Below are 12,500 nucleotides of genomic sequence, written 5' to 3'. Positions count from 1 at the left end.
TAACCTAATGCACAATGCATTCCCAAAATGCAGCCCTCGTTTAGAAAACCCTGATGTAGATTATTAAGGGCACAAACATCACCAAATTTAGTGATGTGTCCAGATGGACTGGGTTCTGTCTGAAATGTAAATTAGTTTTAAAATGAAGGTGTGTGTTACCCCTGTTCTTTAGGCTGGCTTTCGCCCACGACTTTGGCAGCTTTCTTCCTGATATACGTGGCTCCGTGCGAGTTCTCCAGTTCATCAACGTCCACATTGAAGGACATGGTGTCCGGGGAAGGCAGATGCTTACTCAGACTGAATAAAACCGAGCGCTCAGGAAAACACACAGCATTTGAGTACTTTTCCAAAGCGAAGTACATTTACAGTCAGCAACCTGGAGTCAAGCAGCGCAAATGTCTTCCTAGCTCACAGAATGAAACCTGTGACCTTCCTGCTGAGACTTCAGTGATACTACTGTACAAAACCGCCACGTTTGAGGATACGCTTTGGCCTTGTCTTGATCCACGAGCGAGTATGCAGAGATGAGCTGGGCCAGCGTGTGGACGTCATTCGTGTTTCGTTTCCACAGCTGCTCCAGATCACTGGTGGCCTCTTTCTTCCGGCCGTATTTCAGCTTGTAGTTGGCAGCCTCACGCACCAGAGAGAGGTGGATCGCAGACCCCGGCTGAGAGCAGGTAGAGATTAAAAAAAAACAGAATTATGCAGTTCTGAGCTAATAAAGTCTCGCCGAACCATCATCACTCTCGTTTACCTGCTCTGACTGGTAATACTGGATCGCTTGTGTGAAGACATCAATCGCGCTGTCAATGTCCTCTTCATTTGTGTACATCGTGACCAGAGCAGAAATCTATACAAAAAATAAAAATAAAAAATACCAGGACACCGTTTAAATCTGGTTCCTCTTAAGAAACAAAAAGACGTTTTATTGATGTCCTTCAACACAGATGTTAGGTTTGCTAAAAGTAAATTATATTTACTAAAACTATATTTTTATGCATACACTTCAACACTTCAGTATAACTGCATTAAATAAAAATCAATTTAGGTTAATCACAATTATCTTAACCCACTAACAGCCCTCGTAAGTCCCTTCAAAGGCGAATGAAATCTCACCATTCCTGGTTTATATTGAAACTCTTCTATTGACTTCAGGATGTCACAGGCTTTGGTTACGTGACCTGTTGGAGATGCACACATACACTGCACTTCAGACACCCTTGGAAGTTCAGTCTGCTCTCTGTAAGAGCATCTGTTTGGTTTGTGTTCGTACCTTGCGTCAGGTAGAGTTGTGCCATGGTGAGTTTGATTCCAGAAGCGCTTTCGGGGTGCTGATCTGAAAAGCGCTGCAGGAGAGACGGAAAGCATAACGGAACGCCACAGATAGCAGAAAATGAAAGAGTCAGGAGGGCAAAGTACCTGCAAGAGCTCTATAGCTTTGTTGTGCTGTTTTTCTCGGCAAAGCTGGGCCACCTGGATCAGAACCGGTCTGGGGTGACCTGGACTCTGGGCCTGCAGGCTTGCCAACAGCTTTTTGCACTGATCGGCCTGTGGGACGACAACGAGGGGTCAGAACAGGTCACATCCATCAGGAAGAACTCTACAACATTGTACAACACAAACTGGGTGATCACCTGGTTAGTGTACATAGCCAACAGGGCTTTGTTGAGCTCAATAGCCTGCAACTGTTTTTTGGCCAGTTTGTGCTCAACCCCTTCAGCGCTGGTCAGTTTCACCTTCTTCTTGGAGTCAAACACGTTTTGGTCCTGGAAGATCAAAGAGACAGATAAAAACGCCGGTTACAAACAAGCTGAGGGTCTAATTCATCATTCAGCTGACATGATTGGCCCTTTAGGCATGTGAAAGAAGAATATGAGAGAAATCCTCTTGATTTCTATTATTTACCTTGTTAATGGTGATGATGTTGTTGGCAGTCACAGCCAGCAGACCCACATCAGACGGCCTGAACGCAAATACAAACACAAAAATGTCCAATAGGGCAAGCTTAACATACATATCAATTAATTTTATTTCTATAGAAATTTTCCAACAAATCTAATGCAAATCATAGCAATATAAATAAATAAGAATAGAATTTAATTATAGTGGTGTAAATAAAGAATTAATTACAAGATACTACATAAAACCCAGACTAAATAGATTTTTGAAAATATCAATATTTTCTGCACCTTTTAATTCCCCTAATAATTTCGACAAATTCATTTATTTGCTATATTATTAAAAGAATAGGTAACTCAAAAAAGAACATTTTGCTGAAATTTGACTCGCCCTCAGGACTTCCAAGATGCAGATGAGTTTATTTCCTCATGGGAACAGATTTGGAGAAATGTAGCATTACATCACTTGCTCACCAATGGATCCTCTGTAGTGAATGGGTGCCGTCAGAATGAGAGCTGATAAAAACAATAATCCACAAGTAATCCACACCACACCACTCCAGTCCATCAATTAATGTCTTACGAAGTGAAAACCTGCTTGTTTGTAAAAAAAAAACAAATCCATCATAAAGAAGCTGTTAACTTCAAACCATCATTTCACTCTAAAAGTCAAAAGAACGGCTAAAAAATAAAGCATACTCCAGTGGAAAAGGTCCATACCACTGTTGTCGTCTCACATCAAAATCCACACATGTGTTTAGAACAGTTTTGGCTTGCAAACAGTGCTTAATCTGTGCATATTTCACTCCTGTTTCAGATTCAGACTCTCATTCTGACGGCACCCATTCACTACTGAGGATCCATTGGTGAGCAAGCGATGTAATGCAAATCTGTTCCCATGAGGAAACAAACTCATCTGCATCTTGGATGGCCTGAGGTTAAGTACATTTTCATTAGGACACCTATTGAGTTGCGTATTTTAAATGTACAGTCTGTAACACACACTTGAGTTTAATGACTTGATTGTAGAGTTGAAGGGCGTCTTCAGTTCTGCCCTGTAGCTGCATCACATAAGCCATCTGAGAGTGAATGATGGCCAGTTCAGCTTCAACATCCTCCTCCGTCACATCCTAAATAATTCACAATCAATTGCAACAATTTGAGGTCTTTGTTGAAATCCCTTTTAAGATTACGTTAACAAAACCCAATAATGAAAGCACATAAGTGTTGCGAGCACATCAGATCACAAATATGGATGCATTACTCACAGAGTCGTCAGCCAAAGACTTCCTGCACAACTCTGGGAAAACAGAGAACAAATAGGTAAAACAAAACCTGACTGACTCATTCATGTTGTTCTCAGCCAACTCAGGTTATTCTTGAAAGCTGCAGAGACTCAAAGTGAAACTGTGTAGGAGGCTGATGAAGCTAATTTTGTATTAGTTAGCGCAGCATTAGTGACCTGTGACTAGTGGGACAGACTCACAGTATTCCATTCACCTGCATGAGAAATTTAATGCTAACTGGATACTTCGTTGACAGAAGCAAAAAAGAAGTATTTCCCGCCACAGATTTTATGAGGCAAACCAAAAGCTGTAATGCACTGCCTGAAACTTTTCTGCTTGGTTTGGATTGCACAACATGATTTCCCAGCAGTTGATTAAAAACATACTCCATATTAAGACCTCCGGATATTGTAGAGGTTTGGTCCAATAGCCAAGACTATTTCGACTCAATTTGGTACCCGCCGATAGGCAGCTGCTTTCAAAAGACTCGTGCTTATTTGTGTTCAAGCTCTGTAGTCTGAAGACTGTAAAAAAGCTTTCTATTTACCATGTGATTTGCAGCATTGAGCATTGTAGCCAATCGCACTGCAACTGAAGCGAATGACAGCTTGTTTATAAAGGGGGCACTACTTTCTGTATATAATCTATTCACAGTTTGAGTAAAAGTTTGATTTATCATGCTGCTAAGAGGTTCAAAAGGCCACATATGCACTGCAGAGTTTCAGGAGAGACAACCGCATTTAAATGCAGAGTGCATCCGCTAAACTCCCCGTCTGTTGACCGGCCACAGCAACGGCTGGGACAAAAAAAAATGTCTTGAGGTGTAGGCTAAACATTGTTACTAAATCTATGTGCTTCTGTTATTGCGACATGTGTTAGATAATAGCCACGATGCACAGGAGATAAGTCTACCTGATGTTTTTAATGCTGGAGCGGTTTGGCTCGCAGTCTTTATGTCAAACGGGTCGGCGAGGGTACGGAATTCAATTAGTGCTGCTCATTTAGGGTTGGGTGCTCGGTTTAGTACTGCAGGTGCAGGTTTACTAAAGAGGACCCTGCTCTGGAAACATTTCTCATTGAACTGATCTACTATTTAAGCTTATTATTAGCCAAATTTTAACACCTAACTCCTCCTAGAGCTTTAGAGCTACAACCACCAGACTCGGGTCAGACCTTCAGACTGGTCTGACTTGGTGTGTCATGACTTTTCTAACTGATCTGGTTTTCGTAAACCAGTCTATCAAAACCACCAAAAATCTCATAGACTTTCATTGAAAATTTTGTACAATTAGACTTATGGTGTATTTAAACAGTCTATTGCTACTGTTCGGGAGTGCTCAAAAAGGATTTAAACACTGAAATTTGAATCAATTTCTTCTTGTAATCTCAGAGATGTGTATTCAGACGGCAATTAAATAACCACACAACCTCGGTGTTTGTCAAAAAACAGCAGGTAATTCAGCTGGGGATTTTTACGGGGGTGGTGAGAGAAAAACACAGACATCCTGGATTCAGACGGCTTCAAAACCACCAACTACCCCCTGTAAATGGTGAAAATCACTTACGTGCCCTGAGAAACAATTACCGTCCTAACAGGGCTTAAGACTAGATCTAGACTTATATAGCCTTCTAGCCTTCAAAACATTAATATTTAAAACTACTTTAAACTCCAAACTACTTCAAACAACTTCAAAGCTTTTAAAACTTTTTCAAACTCTCTGAAGCCAACTTCAAAATTTTGTCTTGACAAACTTTTTTATCGTGTTATTATAAATGTTGAAAACAATGCTGCTTTATATTTGTGTGGAATTCGTCTTTTCAGGATTCTTTAATGAATATAAATTTCAAAAGAACAGCATTTATTTCAAATATCATTTTTTTTTGTAACATTATGAATGTCTTTACTGCCACTTTTGATTAATTTAACCCATCCCTGCTGAATACCAGTATTATTTTCCTTTTCAAAAAAATCTTACTGAGCCCAAACTTGTACACAGAGCTGGGTAGATTTTTTGTAACATTATGGATTACAGATTACATCACAAAATTTGTAGTCAGTAATATAATCTCTTAGATTACACATTTTTGGTAACGTAATCTGATTACTTTGGATTACATTTAGATTACATTTGTGCTAACCCTTATTTGATATCATATATATTGAATTAGTCTAATTTTGTACTATTTTGACAGATACAAAGAAAAAATATATTCCACAAAATATATTTAATTCACCAACAAGAGCCACAATAGCTTTTTTTTCAAGTGCAATGTATGGGCAGTTAATACTTAAAAAATACTGACACTAATGTACCTTGGTGTTAGTGTTTGCTCGTAACACTAAATAAAACAAAATCACATCTAATGATTTTAAATGATATTTACTGCTACATTACAAAAACCAATATTGAAAAACATGAAATTCACAGCAATATTACTGCCAGGTCAACTATTTAATCTAATAAAACACTAGAAGTGTATATGAATGTATCAATGAAAAACATAAAAAAATAGCTACATTGCAAACATGAATTTTGAAAAAGACTAAATTTACACAGCAATGAGATTTCTATCCATCTCAAAACATTTTAAGTGCGTAGTAACAATGAGGAAAAGACAAACAATATTACAAAAATGAATATTAAAGAAAATGAAACTTGCAAAAATAATTTTAAATATTCCGATTTTAAATATTCCGATTATTGCTAATATATATATATTTATATTGCTAATATTAAAGACCATATCTAAGTTAAATATTTAATCTCAAAACACTTGAAGTGCATAAGGTAGTAACAATAAAGAAAAATCAACATTACAAAAAATATATTAAAGAACATTTTAAAGGCTGTGTTCCCCTCCATTTTCCATTATCTTGTTACTGATTTCTTCTGAGCACGATTATGACACCCCTCCCCCTCTCCGCCGGAAAAACTCGAAGAATCACAAACGTATATATGTGGCAGGTTTAATAGGAAAAAATATAAACGTAAAAAAAAATGAAATTTAGGAGAATCAGTGAATTGTGAACAACTTATTACCATTGTGTAAATTTAAATGTAATATGTAATCCATGAAAAAGTAACTGTAGTCTGATTACGAGTATTTTAAAAAGTAGTTTACTCTAATTACAAGTACTTGAGTTTTGGAATCTGATTACATAATCCAGATTACATGTAATCCGTTACTACCCAGCTCTGTTTTTTTGAGACTTAACTTTTGTATATCTAGATTTTTTATAGTTATGGATTCTTATGATCTATGTTGACTATTAGCTTTCTCCAATGATAAAAACCCATAGTTTGCAATCTCTGCTCTAGCCCTAAAATAAAGGCATGACCTCTGACCTTCAGCCTTCTGCAGTTTCTGCATGGCGTGGCTGAGCTGCCCTTGACCAATCAGGCAGCAGGCAGCATTGTAGCACAGCTCATATGAACTCTCCGGTAAACCCAGATCCTCCTAAATACAAGCAAAACACAGAAAAGATATAAGATGCTATCACTTCAACACATTTCCACAGATGAGCGTATCCGTTTCTCACCGGTGACGTGTTCTCCCAGGTGCTCTGTGCCGCTAATACAGCTGACAGATTCGTCTTTCTCTCCTCTTCATAATCGTCCTGAGAGTTTCTGATCAGGTCTTTATAGACAGCCCGACACTCGTCGTACCGCTCCAGTCTGTACAACTACACACACAACTTGCATCATTTCCTGCATTCAGTAAACTCATTACCCCAAACGCAGACACAAGCCCCACAGTTCTCACCACTTGGCCGTAGAGCTCCTTGAGTTTGTCTGTTTGCTCTGGGATTCCCTGGAGAGTTTTCAAAGCGTGCTCCACCCTGTTCAGACGGTATTCGCAGTAGGCCTTCTCGAACCCGATCATGTCACTACAGAGACACAAAATACAACAAGCTTTTATTACACTGAGGACAGATGCAGAAAAGGGCTGAAACTTCTACCACATTCAGCAACTCTCAGAAGCATAATAATTTTTACTGTATATGCACTGCACTGATCTAAACGTATATGAACCAGCCAAACTACGTCTCTGGGATTTATTTGAACAACAAATAAAATTCTGTGCAATAATACATACTGTATATTTTAACAAAACATTAAATCTTTGCCATGTATCATATATGGATCATATAGTATGACATATTGTGAATATGTAGCCTAGTTCATACTCAAGGATTTTATTCAGAGGCCCAAACGGAGCAAAAATATTCAGTTTGGTACACATGTTGATATTCATCTAGGCAAAAGGTAAGATGAAATTCTGATGCTTTCAATATAAGTCAATGAGATCTTTATAGCAGATACTTACATTAAATGACATAAATATCAGATACCACTCTGTAGCTTCAATAAAATGTAAAATTAATATTTAAATGCTAAGTTTGATGATCAAAACATACAATGCAATACAATACAATGATAATTGAGAGATGAAGAAATGTTCCTAGATAGCGTGATGTTCATTTTTGATATTATGGTTTATTTTTTGATTATTATTTATTTTAAGATTTTTTTTATAATCAAGTAAACCCAAGTTGCTTCAGTCCAATATTTATTCATCTTGAAATATTTATTTATATTGGAATTTTACCCAAGTTGTTTAATTAGATTTCACTTAAAAAAAAAAAAATACATATAAAAATCAGATTTCATGCTAAAAAACAAAAGGCATATATATATATATATCTAGTAGATAACAGAAGGCAAGGCATGCAGTCTATGGAAGCCATGGAATAAAATAATTTTAAAAAGGTAACGGAGTTTGTATTTCAAAATTCTGATTCTTTTCTCGCAATTCCGAGATTATATTTCACAATTCTGCTAAGAAAAATCAACTCGCCATTCTGTCTTTTCCCAACGGGTCAGAATCATGAGTTTATATCCCACACTTCCAGCTTTTTTCCCCTCAAAATGGACAAACTTTCAATTATTGAGTTAAATTGAAGTCAAAAAAGTCTGAAGTAGGAGATCTAAACTTGCATTTGTGAGAAAAAAGGTCAGAATTGTGAGATAAAATAGGTAAATGTTTAAATGGTTGGTTATTTCATGCTGTGACTGCAGGGCTATTGTTTAAATCAAACGTATGCTTTAAAAGTAATAGCTTTAAATAAATGATAGGTAAAAACTGATAGCCTGAATGCACTGTAAGTCGCTTTGGATAAAAGCGTCTGCTAAATGCATAAATTTAAATTATTTAATTTTAATTTTAATTAAAATTTTAAAATTTAATTTTAATTTAAAAATAGAGTAATTATAGCAGGTTCCATCCATAGTCTGTCCATTTAAATGTCTGTGTTTAGCTTCAAATGCCGTCTTTGACGACAGTATTCTATAAAAATGATTTGCATTGCAATTCTGATATCCAAAAAGGCACAAAAGGTAGCAATGCATTTTAATGCAATGAATGTAAAGCACATGCATTTTGAAACACTAGTATACAGTATGAACAGAGCTGCAGCCTGTGTGTCTCTCTCACCTGCTCAGTGATTTAGTGTGAGTGTTCATGACATTCAGGGCTTCTTTAAAACCTCCATTCTGGATCAGACAGACGATTTTACAACACAGTGCTGTCACGTCGTCCTTATTTTCATGGAGAACTGCAAACAGCGGTAAGGAAAGAATTAGTAAATATTAAATCAACGAGATATATCATTGTGAAATCTCAAATAATTATTTTTAAACCGGTACCATATAATTCTCATTGCAGCAAAAAGAAAAAAAAAAAATTTGCATACAGAATACAATAATATTATAAGATAAAATAAACTTATAAAAACTAGTCATTGTAGATCTTTAAAGTTAAATATTAATATTAAGACATTTTAACTCATGTTTACATTTAACCCAGCCCCTTATGACACGTAATCACTAAGCAAAGACCACTCAAACCTCCAGAAAGTCTCGAAGACTGCCAAGACACTCTTTAAGAGCCTCTCATGAGTTGTTTTATTTAAGTAAACATCCCATTTGCACTAATAAAATCAGAAATTTGTGTAGAGAACAGACATTAGCGAATCTACTGCACTGCAGGTTAGACACATGCTACGGGAGACATGGAGATAAACAGTGTTTTATCTACAGTGAGAGAAATCTGGACAAAGATATGATTAGTATGTTTTTATTTTACTTTTGTTGACAGCTTTCAGGGCTCTAGTAAAGTCGCCGTTCTGACCGCAGCGGTTGATTTCGGTCCAGAGAGCAGAAACGGGCCCCGATCCGCTCGCCATCTTCAGCCATATGAGCGGAACCAGCGACCGGGACAAAATAAAAGTCCCACGGCAAACCCACAGACACAATAAAAGTCCGCGATCGAAACCGTAAACACACAAGACTAAATAAAAGACCAATTTTAAAGAAATGTCCCATGAAACTTTCACGATATTTTGTAAAACTTGATTCTTTTTGTTTTAGATTTTTATGATTTAGTTTTTTCACATCATTATCCTTGTATGTGTTTATTTACCAAAAGTGATGTGAACATACGAGAGGATATTTTAATGCAAAATTTCAGTAAAGTTAAATGATAGTTAGTATTTTCCTACTATTACTACAAAGGTTTAAAATAATGGAATCGATAAATGTAACAGTTTTAAATGAATAAGCACCCTATTAACCATTGAGGACTACACCACACAACTTGGTACTTAGTAAACATTTTCATAAGTAACTAATTTAATTACACATTTTTTCCTAGTAACTGTAACAGATTACAGTTACATTTATTTTGCAATTAAATTACGTAATTTAGTTACATGTAACTAGTTACTGCCCAACACTGGTCAGGTCTAAATGGATTTTTCAAGTGTTGTAATGGAAATGGCAGATAAGGGACGAAACAGGGACGTTCGCAAACTGGCTCGGACGAATGTCCTCAGAACGTCCGCCAGCGAACGTTACACAGCGGACAAAATCCGGATGTCCTCCGAACGTCCTCTATTTGCTGGGAGTATTCTTTTCAATGCTTCAAAACATCTCATTGTCCCCCTTTCTACCTGATGAGTCCTAATAAACACAGAAAAAGACTTGATCATGAAATAACTTCTATTCTCGTCTTTGTGAACGGAACTTTATCTGTGGAGACGCATGTAAGATTCATCATGGGACGTGAATCATAGCATCCTCATATCGAGTGTAGGAACTAACACTGGTCTAGGAAGGAAGACTTAAAAAGATATTTTTAATAATGCAGAGGAGTATGACGAGTCATTTGGGGCCCGGGCCAAGGGCATGTCACTGAGAGGATGCTAAAATGAAACAAAAACCTTTCTCAAGACGAAAAACATAAAACTGATGAAATATAATAGCATAAATGTGAAAAATCCAATAAATATATTAAACTGTTTTAATTTTTTCCTTTCAACCTTTTAAAAAGCATTCTTAATGCATGTAAATTCCACTTGCAGTCTTCAGATTCCCCCAGAGAAAGATGACTGCGTATCTTTCTCTGTGAAGAAACCACAAGACTGTGGTTAAAACAGAGAAATATTTCTGGTGCTCTTTTATCATATCTGCAAAAGAGCAGCAGCCTGAATTGAGAAACTGACTTGGCAAATTCTAATGCTGTGTTTTTGCGGTCAGGTTATGTAGGTTATGATCTGATCATCAAACATTTCAGACCGCTTTACTAATAGATAACAGTTCATTCTATATTTCTGCAGCTCTATATTGGCTTTCCATTGTGCCTTTTCTAGAAAGCCATCATTTGGCATCACACACTCTAGTTCTTTTATTGACAATAATTGATTGATATCTTTGCTTTTCCTTGAACTGCATGACTAAGTTATTGTGTTCACTGCATAAAATCCATTATTTTGATTTATTTATTTAAAAATCCATTATTTCTATATCAACAGTTCTCCCTAAAATGCTCATATATTGGAATTGTTGGTGCACCTTTTTACCTGTTTGCAACACAAGAGAGCAATACAAAGCAGTTCACATATTGACTTGGCTGTTTGTCATTAGAACCAATCTGGCACCTTTTCTAGACTTAATCAAAGACTTTAGATAAAGCATGACAATGCATTCATATTACTAAAATGGGAGAAAGTAATAACCACAATATGGAGGAATAAGTCCCGACTTCTAAATCAAACAGCCAATCGCCAATTGGTAAAGCCATTGCCTCACTGCAGCAGTTGTTAGACGCTCCGGTTGCCATAGAAACAGTGTCTTAAAACGCATGGTCCAGCCTGAAATATAAGCTTTTTAAGGCTATTTGAGCATAAGGAACAATATTTATTGGGTCTGATATGAAATATGATATTTAAATATGAGTATGGCAAGCAGTTTTTAAGATTTCCCTAAGTAGATAGGACTTGATCTTGGATAATCAAAACTGCCAAAGGCATTGCAAATATGGCCACCAAGTGAAGACTTTTCTTTAAAAAGGACAATATTTGCTCTGTTGGAAGTGACTTGGATAATGAGGGTTCATTTGAACCATATACCAGTAAATCATCAAAAGAACAAAGAACAGAAGGTTAGCTTTCAGTATTTCATTGCTGGTTATTCTGCTTATTAATACTGTATTGCTATCAGAGCAGGTGTTCAGATATGTCAGTGATAAATCAAAAGAGTTAATCATCAGTCTGGGCCCTATTCCAACATCTTGACTAATTCTTATGATGTGTTTTTTCTGTCTTCCGGAATTAGTTGTCATATTCAAAAATAAAAAAAATAATAAATAAAAAAAGGTTTAAAGCTATTTATCATAACTGGCTTAGATTTCAAGAAAACACCTTGTTGGTTTGACTTCCGCCGGTTGTGCTGTTGGCCATTAAAGCTGAAATGTCTGACACATCTCATCATATAGCTTGTTGATGACTGCTGACTAAGTGGAATAAGTACACCTACATAATGTATATAAATTTAGATTTAAGATAATATCTGCAACCCATCCAACAGAGTTGCAGAGTTGCTTGTCAGTCTAACACCTACACTGCACTTTGCATGTATGTCATTGCATATCAGTCCCTGAGCATCTAGACTCAGCCTGGTCTTGTAAAACACCCTTTGGCTATTAATGCATGTGCAAATCAGCTAAATTATTAAGGATAAAAAAATAAAAATAAAAAAAAACCCCTGAGACCAGATTCAGGATTCTGTCTCCATGGAAAAAGAGATTAGGGGAATGATATCAATGACGTCATGCTCTTATAGAGGTATTTCCAGGCATCAATATTAGTGTGTGGGCTTTGAGGTAGGATGTCTTGCTCTTTTGCTCACCATAGAACTCTACCGTAAAAACACCACAGATGTTTCCACTGAGCTGATAAAAATTGAATAATACTGGG

The 12,500-nt window shown here is 36.6% G+C and overlaps 1 protein-coding gene across 1 annotated transcript in view; it reads right to left on the bottom strand.

Moving 5' to 3' along the window:
• Window positions 1-9,479, bottom strand: part of LOC109060992 (signal recognition particle subunit SRP72-like) — a 12,503-nt gene extending 3,024 nt beyond the window's left edge. The window contains exons 1-15 of the mRNA XM_019078141.2: window positions 9,332-9,479; window positions 8,681-8,801; window positions 6,950-7,073; window positions 6,726-6,869; window positions 6,532-6,643; window positions 3,167-3,198; window positions 2,904-3,028; window positions 1,906-1,963; window positions 1,635-1,766; window positions 1,420-1,548; window positions 1,274-1,346; window positions 1,117-1,181; window positions 755-850; window positions 486-667; window positions 160-297 (exon numbers count right to left, since the gene is read on the bottom strand). Coding sequence (XP_018933686.1) covers window positions 160-297; window positions 486-667; window positions 755-850; window positions 1,117-1,181; window positions 1,274-1,346; window positions 1,420-1,548; window positions 1,635-1,766; window positions 1,906-1,963; window positions 2,904-3,028; window positions 3,167-3,198; window positions 6,532-6,643; window positions 6,726-6,869; window positions 6,950-7,073; window positions 8,681-8,801; window positions 9,332-9,431 — 1,631 coding nt within the window. The 5' untranslated portion in view covers window positions 9,432-9,479. The remainder of the gene's footprint in view (window positions 1-159; window positions 298-485; window positions 668-754; window positions 851-1,116; window positions 1,182-1,273; window positions 1,347-1,419; window positions 1,549-1,634; window positions 1,767-1,905; window positions 1,964-2,903; window positions 3,029-3,166; window positions 3,199-6,531; window positions 6,644-6,725; window positions 6,870-6,949; window positions 7,074-8,680; window positions 8,802-9,331) is intronic.
• Between the last annotated feature and the right edge of the window lie 3,021 nt (window positions 9,480-12,500).

The sequence above is a fragment of the Cyprinus carpio genome, chromosome A14 (assembly GCF_018340385.1).
Source record: "Cyprinus carpio isolate SPL01 chromosome A14, ASM1834038v1, whole genome shotgun sequence".
In the NCBI taxonomy this organism is placed as follows: domain Eukaryota; kingdom Metazoa; phylum Chordata; class Actinopteri; order Cypriniformes; family Cyprinidae; genus Cyprinus; species Cyprinus carpio.
This window is presented reverse-complemented; position numbering and strand designations above follow the sequence as displayed.